The 16,156-nt window shown below is 30.9% G+C and overlaps 1 protein-coding gene across 1 annotated transcript in view; it reads left to right on the top strand.

Moving 5' to 3' along the window:
- The window catches only part of LOC132749099 (tricarboxylate transport protein, mitochondrial-like), a 34,521-nt gene extending 19,093 nt beyond the window's left edge, over positions 1–15,428 (top strand). Inside the window, 5 exon segments of the mRNA XM_060738779.1 lie at positions 1,741–1,826; positions 3,222–3,367; positions 4,189–4,392; positions 6,280–6,353; positions 8,125–15,428. Coding sequence (XP_060594762.1) covers positions 1,741–1,826; positions 3,222–3,367; positions 4,189–4,392; positions 6,280–6,353; positions 8,125–8,239 — 625 coding nt within the window. The 3' untranslated portion in view covers positions 8,240–15,428.
- The last annotated feature ends 728 nt before the right edge of the window (positions 15,429–16,156 follow it).

The following is a 16,156-nucleotide window of genomic DNA, read 5'->3' as shown; positions in this document are numbered from 1 at the left end:
ATATAAATTCAACGAATTTGCTTGTTATTTGTATGTTATAATTCAATTATCCTTTAATTATTTGTATGTTATAATTCAATTATCCTTTAATTATTTGTATGGATTCAGTTATCCTGTAATTAGTTTGCCTTGAATGAAATTCTGTGCTTTATTTAATATTTTTATTTTTATTTCAAGTTAAACTCCTGAGTTTATCAGGATTGTAGGGTCCTCCTCAACTCACAAGTATATATAGGAAACTGTTATGGCTTAATTTGCAAATGTACAAGGACATTTCTTATAATGTTCTTTTGTATGATTTGACCAGGAATGACCAATAGGTCTTCTTGATAAAGAGTTAGAGGTTGCATATCACTGGGACATAGTTATGTCAGAGTTCTGAGCTACTGCACACTGTTGTATCTTGACTTGCCCACAGAAGTACATGTATATATAGAGTGTAGGCTTGGACTTTTGCATTTTCAGGTACTCTGTACAGGCTGTAAAGTTACAATTAATTGCTGCATAGAGAACATGTGACTGTGTTCAGTATAATTACATTATAGTCCCTGTTTTTTTGTGTCTCCAGACATAATATCTTTACTTACCATTGTCAGTTAATGGGATGATATTTTATTATTTTGATTGCTGGCATGTTAACAACATTCTACAGCTAGAGGTGACACCACCTTGATGTATAAATGTTTCATGGTCATGTGATTTTTCATTGCATATTTTGTAAATGCCTTAATACCATGTGACCGACTGGTGTGACATTTGCTTGCCATAAGTGCATGTGACTTTGGTGTTATTATCTACATATCAGTTTAAGAGTGCACGAGATCTCAATTTCATTGCCTTCATAACTGTCTATGAGATCATAAAAAACATATTTCTTTATAAGTACATAATTATATGATTGTCAACACTGTCTCCTTATGCAGTTACCTCCCTTTGGTTTTATTCTGTCATGTGCAAGAACAATGAATATTGAATAAACATAATTATAATGTAATTCAATTGAAAGATGTTAGAGCTGTGTTGCCTACAACATAATAATAATAATAAATAAAAAAAGCCATTAAATAAATTATATAGTTTGAAAAAAAAATACTAAAATATTCATATGTCAACAATTACTGAGCCTTTGCACAGTTTAATTGTAACATATAATTATACAATGATTTTACTCTTTTTATCATCATATTTCACCTTTGACAACAAAGTAAGGACTGTTCCTACATATCATATTTTTATTATACATTAATGTCTATGTACACTTGACAAAATATTTACAAATTTAATTTGAACATTTTTTTACATTTGATGAAAAGATTTAATGAATCTGTACAGTAGGCATGCTGCTTGCTCTAAGAAGAAAAACGTGTGTATTTTAGTTTATTTATGCTCGCCACTGACTACCCTTATGGGTGAGTCCTCCAGAAGAGTATTAGTCGTTTAAGATTTTGGAGGACAGTGCAAGATATAGATATAGAAAGATATATATAAGCTTCTCCTGGTTCTTCATCGTGCCAAGTGTTTATGCACTTGTACACTAGACCTTGATTTAAAGATTCATCTGAAAGAATATTTGACTTTTTTAAGTTGGCCAGCTCTGAAATCAAACCACAACATTGAAACTACAAGATTACATTGTCAATCCCATGCTTAAACCCATTGAGCTATGCAGGCTGGCTAGAAATTAAGAAAATAAACTTTCTGGTTTAACCTCGTATTTGATATGTGATTTGTATTTCACAGATTTGGTATGTTTGAAGAATTAAAAAGACATACATGTGATGAAAAAGGACATTTATCACCTCATAAAAGAGTTTTATGTGGATTAGGTAAGATTTCTCAATAACTTGATGAGTTCTTGTCGAAAAATTTGTCTGGCCATAAATGGTTATTACAGCTGAATGTACAGTTTGAATGACAAGATTTTAGCATAGTTAGGCCTTTTATTGTAATATTTATTGCAAGACACTGTCGGAACTGTTCCTATGATTGGGCATTGTTCAGTATAGTAGTAAGTGTGGAGATATATAATTTAGACTATAATGTGGAATCAATATAATCTTTCTATATTTGTATCCAACATTAACTCTGTATGACCACTGCTGGTTGGAAGGTTTTATTTATTTGTCTATAGTTGAAATCTCAGCAATACCGAGACAATATTTTCTGTGGGCATATAATGGTACCTCATTAATTTATTAGTGTTAATATCTCATTATTGAAAGTTTTAAGGCTTATGATCGTAACTATTACAAGAATAGATAGGCTACCCTACTCACCCAGGCATCAGAAATAGCGTTGGCATAAGACTTAAGTTTCAATTTCTTACCATAAAGATAATGAGCCGCGTCACGACAAAACCAACATAATGCATTTGCGACCAGCATGGATCCAGACCAGCCTGTGCATCCGCACAGTCTGATCAGGATCCATGCTGTTAACTTACAATAGAGAAAAACAGAATCCCTAAAGAAAGCCCAACAGGGCAAAATTGAAAATGTTGCAGGCTCGGTTTGATTGAGCCTGTTCATGGACGGTACTGGAAAGTGCAAGTTACCGTCCACGCCCCCTAGCACAGGCTTAAGCAGAATTCAACATTTAACACGAACAACCCTATAACAAGTAGAGAAACTGATAACGAACAGCATGGATCCTGATCAGACTGCGCGGATGCGCAGGCTGGTCTGGATCCATGCTGGTCGCAAACCCATTATATCCCATGTCATGACGCGGCTCATATATGTTTGAACTATCCTGACACTGTTCAGTACTAGTGTCATAAAAAGAAACATGTTTGCTACCCATGTAGTACTTAAACCCATGATCTGTGGTTGTTTGAGAGGCAGACTACTAACCACTAGGGCACAGCTCCTTTTAGTGAATGTTGAAAACCAAATCGTAATTTTCCAGCATACACAATCTTTTTATCATGGTAAGAAATGGTAATGAAATAAAGTTATTGTTTTTACATTATTTATTTCTTGATTCAGTGAAACCTGTGTTAATGACATCATCAGATAAAGATCACCCTATAAACATTGAAAGCCATTTGCTGACAATCCTTTATTGGTGAAAAAGATCAAGGTGAACTCCAAGTATAGCCTACTTGTCTAAAAAGGCCATGTTTGGTCTCTTCCGTAGATGACCTTTGTTCACAGTTTTGACTGTAGTGGCTTTAAAACTTATTTTTTTTTCAATTTGAAATTTATTTTTACTCCCCACAGGTGCTGGTATAGCAGAAGCCATTTTTGCAGTAACTCCTATGGAAACTATTAAAGTAAAATTTATAAATGACCAGACCTCAGCGAATCCTAAATTTAAAGGATTTTTTCATGGTGTCAGGGAAATTATAAAAACTGATGGTAAGGATGCACTTAGTAATTGTACATATTTATTTATTGTATTACAATATATATAAAAATCAGGATACTTAGTCAATATATTAATTTTTGTTGACGAAGAATAAAAAAGCCTTAAGTGATTGACCTTTTGACTCAGGAAGCTATGAATAAAAGAAAAAATACATTATAACATTTTGCACCACTTAAAGAAAATAAGTGGATCTTTTACCATGATCTTCTGGTTAACTTTGGTTGTTGGTTAAACTTTTCATTACTGTCTGATCATGGTCTGAAGTGTTTGCTATTCTGTCAGTTATTATTTTGAATTTTGCCCTTAACTAATGAACGGTTTTGTTCATTGTGAAAGGGAATAAGTCCATTTATGATGTTCAGTGTGATAAGGTATAAATAAAAAAAATGAGGGCAAGTCTTTGTCATAAAATGCCACAGATGTAATAATATTTTAAGGGTATATATCTTATGCAATATTTTTTATAAAATTTATCAACAGTATAAATTATGTTTGTTTCATAATTTATGGTTGAGTCTCTCGAAAGTGTTGTAACATAGAATGCCTCAGTCATTTAACATGCATAAATATTATACATAAACTGAATAAAACTGAATAAAATGATCCAGAACAAAATATTATTCTGCTATTTAAAGTAGGGTTTTATCTGTTTATAGCAATGATTTTTTTTTTCAAGACAATTTACTACCATATTTTTTTGATACAAGCATTTTGAAAGTATAATTTTTTGAAAGTCAACCATTATAATTTTGCTCTAGATAATTTTTTAGCTTGATTCCTTTAAGGTGAATGGAAATGTTGCTATTTTAATTTTTTTAGGTATACAGGGGTATACGGATTGTACCAATTTTAAAAAACAGTAATCAAGCTTTGTTTTTTTTTTTTGGGGTTTAAAAAAGGGATCGAGGGGAGGACCACAATAAACGGGTACCGATGTATGTTGTTGGAGCATTTGGTGCTTTTGCCGGTGCTTGTTCTGTTTATGGAAATACACCATTAGATGTTATTAAAACTAGATTACAGGTAAGTCGAGCTCTTTATTTCCTTTAGTTAAACAATTAAATAAAAAAATGTTAAACATATGATTACTAACATATGATTATTGAAGAAAAGTTAACAGATTTTATTTGATGGAATTATGCCAAACTTATGTTACTGGTGTATCAGTATTGATGTACATTAAGCTGATCTTGTTTTCTTTTTATTATTTTGTAATTCTTATATATAAGGGTCATTTATTTGTACATTTTTGGTTAGGAAAGTTTAACATTAAAAAGAATAAATGTATGGTCGTTTAATATTGTAACAAATGAAAGGAATTACAAGGAATTGTGTCTTCACAATTTGGAAAAATGCATATAATTTGGTATTGAGGAATTTTCTCTCTTTCATCAGAGGTAACTTTTAAAAGAAAATACTAAAGATTATGCCTGTCTTGAGACTGTTTAGGGGTATATAACAGAATGTTTTTGAATCATTCTCAGACAAAGGTGATTGTTTTAAACATTTTTTGACATTTTGGGATTGAAAATAAGATTTGTGTCCCCTTTGATGTAGGTTTAATCAATAATTTAATTTTTATTTGCTTTTTCTATTTTTCCAGAATATGAAAAAATAACCCAAAATTAAAAACTTGAAAATGCTTTGAACTCAAATTGAGCCAAGATTTCGACTAAAAATCAATTTTCAATTTAATTCTGTGTATATTTCTTTAATATATTTGAGCATATTTTTCCATAATTGTATTTTTGGTGCTTTTGAACCTCTGTGTAATTCCTTTAAGAATTATTACTTTTCAGACATTATTACAAAATAATTATAATCTCATATATTTCTTAGAAATTTTAATTACCTGACATTGTAGTCTGCAGCAAAATTATTCTGTATTTGAAGAATCTATTTTGACATTTTAAAATCTTAGGAGATACTCAGTAGCATATAATGATTTTACATTTATTCAAATATAAGTTTAGTAGTGTAAAATATCAACAGATAGCTATTATGTTTTTCTTAAATGAGAAATGAAGTAATAAACCAACACTATCTTTTACCTTTAAATGATTTGTTCTTTAATATAGAGTTTTGCACATAAAAAAGTAGTCTAAGATAAAAGAAGTTTTTTTTTTTTACGAGTGTCTGTTTGATAAGATAGGCTTCTTTGAATAATTATAACTTGTAATGTTGTTCACTGCGTTACCCTGCTGGAACTGAATGGGATAATACTTCATCGCCAGGCCAGCCAGCATATCCTAGCAGTCTGACCAGAGGCTGTATACTGTGGGTAGACAAATTGATAATGTACAGTTCTATATACATGTATTGAAATAAAGAAATTCATCTGGTGAAGGTTCAACTTAAAATTGCCTGAGGACACCAATGCAGTGTGTTTAAATTGTGTTTGTGATCATGAGCAACCTTCATATCTATGTTATAATGATAAATAATTATATTTATTATATACCAATCCATATCTTTAGATCTACATTAAATGCATGTATTACATGCACAAATATGACCATACAGTAATTGTGATCCAGTATGACATAGCTGTTGTTAAACCAATTATTTTATAGTTGAAGATCTTGTTCAAATTTGACAAGGTATGCAATTGAAGGGTTATTATAACAGTTTCTTGATCTATTTCTAATATTTGGCTCAAATAGATTTTACTAAAGAACAGATCCTGCTGAGCTGTACCACGCCTTGTTTGATCCCATCCTTTTATAAATCTACTGGAGTCAAATAAAAGTTCCAGATCAAGATAATCCTCTCACAACCCTATCATATTAAAAGTCAGAAGTGACAATGTTAATTAAAAGACGCTTTTCCTTTTACTAAATACATATTGTTTTCAATTACACAGTGGATTTCATGTATTTGATCTATAAGTGGTTATATTATATATTTTAGGGTTTAGAGGCACATAAATACAAGGGAACAATAGACTGTGCAGTAAAAATATTCAAACATGAGGGACCAAGAGCGTAAGTTCATTATTTTTCTGTCTAATAAACATGTATAAAAAACACACACAAAAAACAAAGTTAATGTCATCAAAAGAAAATCTTCAAAAAACAACCAATCCATTGGTTCAATTTCAATTTACTAAAGGTTTGTTTTTAACATCTGCAAATAAAATTAGATTAGGGCTGATAAAACCAGAATTCATCCAGTATGAACCAAGACATTGTTAAAAAATTGCAAAGAATTTGCACATACAAAAACGATGTGCCTGTTTTGAATCATGGAAGATTCTGATGGTCCAAGAAAACAAACAAGCTAAACATGTTTGTGGGCCATATATTGATTGATTTAATCTGGCATGTAGTTTTCCTGGGGCTCATTGTTATAGTTAACAAATAACAAAACAGAGAGATTTGACATGTTACATACAGAGTTTTATTGTGAATGCAAGTAGCAATAATGACTTGTCTATGATACCACTGACAATTGGTCACTCAAATTACATTTTGACAACTTAAAATAACAATGCAAAGTTCTTAATTCACTATCAGACAGGTTTAGGATGGTAAATTATAAAATCCTTGTAGGCAAAAATCAAAACAAAACAAACCAGTGGTCATTTCTAAAGTCAAAGGAGAACAGATCCAACTTAATACAAGTTCAATTTTATGATGGTCAATTAATATATTATTTGAAATTTTGAACAATAATAGACAGTTCCAAATTTAAACCAGGACAACTCGATTTTACAAGTTTTGCTTTGGTTAAGGATTAATCATTGTTATATCTGACCATTAAAATCCTTTCCATTTTAAAAGTTTAGGGTGGTAGATTATAAATTATTTTGTGGAGCCAAAACACATTAACAATCACAATGTACAGCAGGGTTAGTCCATTTTAAAAGTTTAGGATGGTAAGAATAAAATTTAATGTTGTTCACTTGATATAGAGTTTCAAGTTAACAAACCTGAATTACATAGATAAATGCACAAGTTCATTTAGCCTATATCTGGTTGTGTTATCAATCTATCCCATTTAAATCTAGTCTTACATAATGTCTCAGCCTTGTGTTACATTGTTTGATCTGTTTAAGATGATAGTGTGTTAGCAAGATATCTAAAGATTAATTGTAATCCAACTTGTATCCTCAATTTTTAAGTTTCTTATGTTTAAGATGAGCTGCAAAATTTTAGCTTATTGTAGTATAAAGTATTATTAGAAAATTTCTTATGTCTAACGCAATGTGATGAAAGGGTTTATGTTTATATATATATATATATAAAGGGTTTACAAAGCTACTGAAATTTCAATTTCTGTTATGTGACACTATTTTCCAAAACCTTTGATTATTTTTGTTAACTTACAAGAGCATAATGCACTCAGGAAAGCTAAGAAGACCAAGATACTGTGCATGGTCATCCTTTTAAAGTGAATAGAATTCAGAGTGCTCAAATATAATCTAACCCTTGGCCATTATAATGTTTGTCTTAAATATAGACAATATCATAATTGGGAGAAATTGCACAAAATCACTAAAAAGCCTTGTAAATTCTAGAGATCACAAATTATATTAAACCGGGAATTTAACTAGGTTAGAATACTCTTGTTTACAATGCCCCCCCCCCCCCTCATAACCATAATACAACACTTTTTTTCTTTAACATATGAATATTTATACTTATACTCTTATTTGATAAATTTTTTATATTTAACAAATGACAATTTTTCTTGCATAGATAATTTTTATAAAGTGTTGTTTTAAAACTTAAGCATGTTGTTTTTGTTTTACAGGTTTTACAAGGGTACTGTACCAAGATTGAGCCGTGTCTGTCTGGACGTTTGTATAACTTTCATGATTTACGATTCATTTATGGAATTCTTTAACAGGGTCTGGAGAACCGATTAATTGTGAATCATAATAACTGAAATTCTACTATACCAACACAGAAAAACCACAGTTCATCATCTTCTAGGAAACCAGCAAATTGTAGAGCTATAGTTTGAACAAACAACCTTGAATGCAACCATAACCTGAGATTTTCTGTCCCCATTAAATATTGTTTTACCCTGTAAATAAATATAGTTTAATATGATGTTTGTAATTCAGAATGTCTATATATGAGTCATTAAAGTTACTTGTTTGCATTAAGACCAACATTTTTCAAAAGTCATTTTTATTTAATTTATACATATAAATGAAATAAGAAAACATTTTGTATACAGAGAGCGATACATTTTTATGTTACATACAAAGAATTACCATGGAGACACACCAACTTTATTTCAGTGGTGTCTTAATCACCAGTGTATAAATACATCTGCATATATCACCAAATTCAAAATTACACCATTTTCACATTGAAATGTTGATTTCTGCTGAAACTGTTGCCAGGGAACATCATTGGTAACTAGCATATACCACTAAATGCTTACAGGAACAGGCTCAATTAAACCAAGTTTGCAACATAATTAATTTTGCGATGTCCCCGGGTGACTTATGGCTCCGATTTTAGCTTTTTTTGATGGCCTTATCCTTTCCCCGCACATATTTCTACTCTCAGAAATAAGCAGTTAAAAAGTGCAGGATTTGATTCAGTTTTCAAAGAAAACTTTGCATTGATACTTGAGGCCTAAGTTATTCAATTTTCTGTCTTGCAGAATCAAAACTTTTTTTTTGTATTTTTTAATAGGCCTACTAGTATTCCTACTAGTTACCAAATTGAATTGAAGCATACAGTATAATACATGTTTATCATTTGTTTGTAAAGTAAAAACCTTTCTCTTTCTTTACCTAAAATATCACAAAACATAAGGTATAAACATTTTTTATAAATTTCAGGCACCTTTTAAAAGGATAAATTTTTATCTTAGTGCATTAAAGGGTTAACTTACCGGTATATAGATTATATAAATACTTTACCAGTTACTGCATGAGTATTTGCTGAAATCAAAGGTCCTAAAGGTTGATATGATAGTAGAATGCTGAATATCAATTTAATGTTTTACAGCAGTTTTGTTAAAGAGTTATTATTATATTATAGTTAAGGGCATAGCGCTTCTTGTTGTTTATATATTTGATGGCTCATTGTATATATTTTATATTATTGTTATTTAGTTTAGTTTTAATTCATTAAGGATAATGAAATCACTCTATATGTGCTATAAATTGGTCTCACATATTCTGATTATTCTAAAAGTTAAAAAAAACACCATAAAAAGTACTCAAAGACAAAATTTGTGATAAAATTAACAATTTGGTTTTGCACTTTCTTTTAAGGTTGTATTAGCAATTTGTTTCTCATTGTCTTTGCATAAACTTAAGCTGAAATAACATGAAACAAATTTACATATTTTGTTTTGTTCTGTCCATGCTGTCATCATTTACTCTATTTCTGTGCTTACATCCTTACAATAGTGCTCTGATGATATGACTGATTGCCTCCCTTTGATATTTTACCACCTTTTGTATTGTGTATTATTAGGAGTTCTATCCAATCATTGTAGCCATACTTGTTAAGAGAAACTTTATTATGTTTACAATTGTTGCTCATTCTTTGTGTTCTTGACTTTACATCTTCTAACAGTGTTCTAAGATATTCAGTGCTTTCTTTTATTTTTGTTAGTGATTTTGTTAAAGTCTTTACCTATAACCTGATGGAAAAAACAAAACAAAAGTGATTTGTCTTTGCTGTCTGTATAAAGTCGGGACAGCCTGTACCACACCACTGTGTTTATACTGTTATAGTTTTTGATATTGAAATCCCTTAAACTGTGAATGGACTGTTCCAAATTTAAAGTAGACAAGTTTATTTTGAAAATTTTGCAGGTTCAGGGTTAGTAATATAGTTTTACTTCTACAGACACTTAAAGTACCATGTATGCTTTTCTTGCAAGTTAGTTAAAGTCTTCAACACTTATTTACATACTGTTATAGTTTATTAGCTAACAGTATTAAAAGTGCAAGTATGTTATGTCAGATAATAGTCAGCTGATTGTCTGTGACCAATTGATATCTCCTTTTATAAGTCAAATGTGCTAGACCGAATATTGGTTTGTGGCATTGTTGGGTACCTTCTTTGCAATGTTGCATAAAACTTTATAATTGTTGATATTCAGACAATAACAAGTTTATAACATCAGTTTTCAAAGTGTCTCAAGCATGGAAAACCTTATATTTGTATTTGTTTTTTGCCATTTGAATTGCTTGTTTTAAGTAGGATAAGGAAATACATAAACCCATAACTTGCTGAGTATCTGAAATGGACTAGTCCAGCTACCATATTTGGAACTGTCCATTATCAATTTTGGGGAAATCAAGGTGAACACCCAATAGTATATAGTCTGGTCAGACCAAATATATGTGCTGACTGGCTAACAAAATAGTTTAGTCAAGTCTGCATGAAAGTTCTAGAATAGAATAAGTATAAGCCCATCATTTTCATTGTTCACAATTGAAGGGTTTTTAAAGTTTTATATTCAAGATATATCAGCATATTTGCCTTTTTATTTTAATGCCATTAAAGAGTAAATTGTAAGTTTTGATAATGAATGATATTCAGTTAGTGATATGAATTTTATCTCACAGATAATATACTGTATTTCATTGAATGTCACAAAATTATAGACCAAATTTAATACATATTTCATAAGTAAATTGTTAATTGGTTGTGTATGGTGTGTAAATATATAAAGTCTAGCTAATGTTAAATATAAGTCTTGATTTTAGAGGGTTTTAGTGCAGATCCTGAACAGTAAATGTATGTTCTGTCTCTATTGTTGTTTATTGCTATTGTTCACACTGTTAAACAGTTATATAGTTAACATTGTTGTTATGGGATAACCGATATGTAAATAATTATACTGATAGATTAGTTCAATAATTATTGTAGAATCATTATATGATGTAGGCAAATCATTATTGTTTTAAAGGTTTCAAAAATAGGGCTATTTGTGATCAATTATTTATATATACTCTCGAAGATTTCTGTGAAAGTTACAATTACTTTCTTGCAATTAGTATGGAGCCATCCCCTGCAGGTTGGTCAGAGTCTATACTTTCTGATGCTTGATTTAACCACTTAGATTGCATATCCCTAAAATTAACAATGGGTCATTCCAAAGTGAAAGCAGGGTGAGTCCATAAAACAAATTTAGTTGTGTAATGAATGAGTAAAAAGTAATGAGTACAAGGAAGGAATGGTGTTAAATTAAACTTGAATCACAAGGGCATTCTTATATACTAGAGTTGTGCAGTTTGTCAAATTAAAAAGACACTGAAATAAAAAAAAATTCATAAAATCTGGGTTGGCGGCGGTGGGAGCTTCTGTGGCCGAGTGGTTAAAGTCATTGACTTCATACCACAAACCCCTAAACACTGTTTGAGTCCTGTCAGGGTCTTGGATTCTTTAATGTGATGAAGCTGTCCAGCTAGCTTACTGCATCTCGGTCAGGTTGTACTCAGATGCCTGTTCGTGCCTGAAATAATGCATGGAGGGCATCTGAGGTTTTCCTGCACAAGTAAAGCAGGAAAATAGCCATATGACCGATACAGTGTCTAGTTAAAACCCGACCAAAAATATTAGGAACATGTAATAGGATTTTGTCAATAAAGTACACACCTGGAATAAAAATATTTTGAAATCATTTTCATGTATAATCAGCAATATGAAATAAAAGCATCATAATGTAAATCTCTTCCCATAAAATGTTTTGTTTTTAGCTCGACCATTCAAAGAATAGGGAGAGCTGTTGTATTTACCCAGGCATTGGCGTCACCCTTGGGTTAAGTTTTTGTGTGCATGTTGCTATAATCTCCAAAACTACTAAAGAGAATGAGTTGACTTTACACACTTACTTGAGAGCACTTAAAGGTCACTATCCAAGGCCCATAACTGGAACATTTTGACTTTTTTGAACTTGAGAAATTATTCAAGCTCTTGTTAGTCAAGCATGCTGTCCTACTGACAGCTCTTGTTACTTCTATAATTTACAATTTATCAGCAGGTCAAAGCATTCCAAGTGATTTTATAATATGAGCCGCGTCATGACAAAACCAACATAATGGGTTTGCGACCAGCATGGATCCAGACCAGCCTGCGCGTCTGCGCAGTCTGATCAGGATCCATGCTGTTTGCTTACAAACCCTATTACAAGTAGAGAAACTGATAGCGAACAGCATGGATCCTGATCAGACTGCGCGGATGCGCAGACTGGTCTGGATCCATGCTGGTCGCAAACCCATTATGTTGATTTTGTCATGACGCCGCTCATATGTATGATTTTAGAACAATGTGTTCAACCTGCAATTTTATGTATTTTTTCATGGTAATTTTGGCCAGTTTGATGACAGAATTATTTGTGTGACAATTTTTCAATCAATTTTTGATATTTTTTGTGTTACATCATTGTTAAACAAAATTTTATACAATAGTGAGGTCAGGTAATTGGTCATCTTTATGATTTTTATAACTGTTTCTAAATGTATGCAATGGTATTACTCATTGATATACAATATGTAGTATTTTACAATGTATTTGTGCTCCATCAGATTAACGTATGTATGTACATGTACCAAATGTAATATAGGGGGTTATCATAATGTAAGGGGAATTCAGCAGTGTTAAATTGATATATTTACACATGTATAGCTTAGTGATGTCAGCCTGTTAGCATAAACACCACAGGTTCGTGCATTACTAGGGTCACAATCACGCTATATGTATGTCACTTCAACTGGCGAGTCCTGAAAGCGTAAGCTCTACGCTTTCGTCACAAGTAAGCTAAAACTATATACATGTGAAATGTAAATGGTTAAATAAAACTATTTTGTTATAATTATTTAAATTTAATGGAAAGCCTAAAACATAAACTTTGCCATACATACATTATATTAGACTACATCATTATTACACTATGTAGAAAAAGAAGTTCTTCACAATTAATTTACTTTCATTGTGTTCCTTTGAAATCATTTATACATGTACATGTATATTGTTTATACAAAATAATTAAATGTTTATTTTTAGAAGAATCTTTCTTAAAATGTTCAAGAGTTATTCACAAGATGGGCAGTCAAATGTGTGTGGAAATGGAAATATGTTTGTTGACAGGTTGTTTTCATTGACCAAGAGAGTATTAGATGCATATAGCTTTGTATGGAAGGTTTTTTTCTGTATGTGATTTTTATTTCACAATCATGTTTAACTGTATTGGTTTTTATTTATTATTTAATGTTGGTTTGTAGTATTAAAAGAAAAGATGGTGCGTAAAGTAGTCAGCCGGTGCCATAACAACATAGATAATGTACTTACATGATCTCAAACATGTATTTAATATTATAATACAACTTTACATTTATCAATTAAGTAAACAACATGGTTTGTGTTTCTAGTTTGTTTAATGCCATTGCAGTGACATTACCTAATCTTACAATCACCTCCTGATATTACAGATAAAACATGTAAGGGCCTATATACCAGTGATAACATCAAATCTTTAACTTCATATTGTAAAACTTAAATTTCTTAATCAACATATCAAAAGAAAATCAAGACTATTCAAGACTTTATACAAATTTATGTGAGGAGGTGATTGTAAGAGCTTCTAAGTGTACAACTTTAATTTATAATATGTCAACCGAAAAAGTTCAGAATCAAGACAAAACAAGACGGTTATACAAATTTGTAGACAAAAACAGAATATTTTGACTTCTATATAAAAAAATCACTATAACTGTACTAATTGCCAAAAAGCAACTGAAGGAAAACATTGTTCTGGTAATTGGCCAATGAGCTTCTGTTTAGAAACTATAACAGAACAACAAATTAAAATGATTTTGAGAAATGAGAATTCAAGCATTTCTGGGGCATAATGGGCCTTTAAAGACTCCTAGGTTTTTTTTTGCATTGTACAATATTAGTATTGTACATGTGTATATGTATGCTTGTATTGCCATCATGGGCGAATAGCCTTATGGAATAAATGAAATAAACTCTCAAACTCTCTTAGTGCTTCCTGAAATAAACTGTTGAAGTATTATATGTAAATTTACCTCGTTGATTTAAATATCTGCTATTGGTTATGGTATTCATATTTTTTTCATGGGGAATTTTTCATTGTCTTTATTTTATATATGATTTACGATCCATATTTTATGTAACCATGGATACCACTGATGTTTTATTTTTGACTTATTACAAGTTTTCATTTATCTACAAAAATGGGAGGCGATAATTATCTATGTAATTATCTATATATTAAGTTCCATTAAGTGAAAATCTAGTAGTCTTATGTCTTCAACCACTGTTCTTCTTAGTTTTGCAACTATGTCATCACTCGAGAAGTAATTTAAATATATTTCTATACAAGTACGTAATACAATGTTTTGTTTGGGGTAGAAAATGGACAATCGAACTGTACTTTATTTCTTACAAAAGGAAAAAATAAAAATTTTTTATGTCTTCTCCTAGCTATTAAGATATATCAAATATTTATAGATTGTATGATGTTGAAGATTCAAATGTTTGTGAACAGCCACTGCTAAATTTCCTCATTTTTTACAGCTCAGATGTAACAGATTTTTTATTTATAATTACCGTAGCAATTACATGTATATTTAGTCTGTCATCTGTTATTATGTAAGGGTTGTTAACTTCACTTATCTGATAGAAAAGGGGTAGAAGCAGCAAAAGCTGTATTATTGTTATAGCATGGTACTGTGATGGTGGTCAGTGCCCTTTGCTGCCATTATTTGGGTCTATTCTTGATACTTGTGTTCATTAACATAACCAACCATTACAATAAAGGCAGGAGCTATTTTTGTTCTATTAATGCATGAAATGTGATATTATGTTTTATTTTGTGAAGAAAAGTTTATTTTTATTTTTGGTGATACTATTTTTCCAAATACTGCTTATATATATTTTCTTTATGTGGTATACTACAGGACCATTTTTGCATATGTGTAATCTAACTGTGTAATGTTATATATACTGGTATTTTGTGTACAGCAGATAGACGGGCTTGTAACATAAACAATTTGTATCCCCATTATTCATAAATATGCAATACGCAATACAAGATTTAGATAAAAATAATATGTTGTTGTTTATTCTAAAGTCCATTGGTCCATATACTTTATAATGTTAAGATGGCATATAAAACATATTGTAAGCTTATACCAATTTAGCTAATGGCAACACTTTTGAATAAGTTCCAGGAGATAGAAAGGGAGATAAAACCACTGAGATCATGAATTATATAATACTCTTATATATCATTAACAGTCCAGAGACCTATAACAAATCGTTAATGGGCATACATGCACCTGTATAGAACCCCAGTTTTTGTTGTTTGTTTGGTTATACAGGTACCAACACAATTTAGGTCATACAGCGCTGAAACAGGAAAGATGATTTTGTTACAAACTTCAAAGCAACACCAGGGGTTAAAACCACTTTAATATCTGCTGGTGCTAAGAGATGCATAAACTGGTATTTCAAACTCATTTAATTGCCTCTTAGGATCATACAGGGATAAACGGTGGCTACAATTCTTATGCTTCAACCATTAAAGGCAACCCCTCAGCTATAATGTGTCAGTTTAGTTGTAAAAAGTATTAAGTTGTTGAAGAGCAGCAAAGGATCAAAATTATTACCACTAGATGATATACAGTGTAACTGCAATTTTTCAAATATCTAATGAGAAGAACAAATATTGCCTAACATTCTGAATGCCCTATAAATTTTCTTTTTCTTGTTTTGCTTGTTTAGCAGACATTCAAGGGCAACTTTTTTCTTCTTAGTGTTTTTTTTAACACCTTTCT

This window comes from Ruditapes philippinarum, unplaced genomic scaffold (assembly GCF_026571515.1).
Source record: "Ruditapes philippinarum isolate M1 unplaced genomic scaffold, ASM2657151v2 ctg202_1_1_1_1, whole genome shotgun sequence".
NCBI classification, from domain to species: Eukaryota; Metazoa; Mollusca; class Bivalvia; order Venerida; family Veneridae; genus Ruditapes; species Ruditapes philippinarum.
Note: the sequence above shows the minus strand (reverse complement) of the source record. Positions and strands in the feature narration are given on the sequence as shown.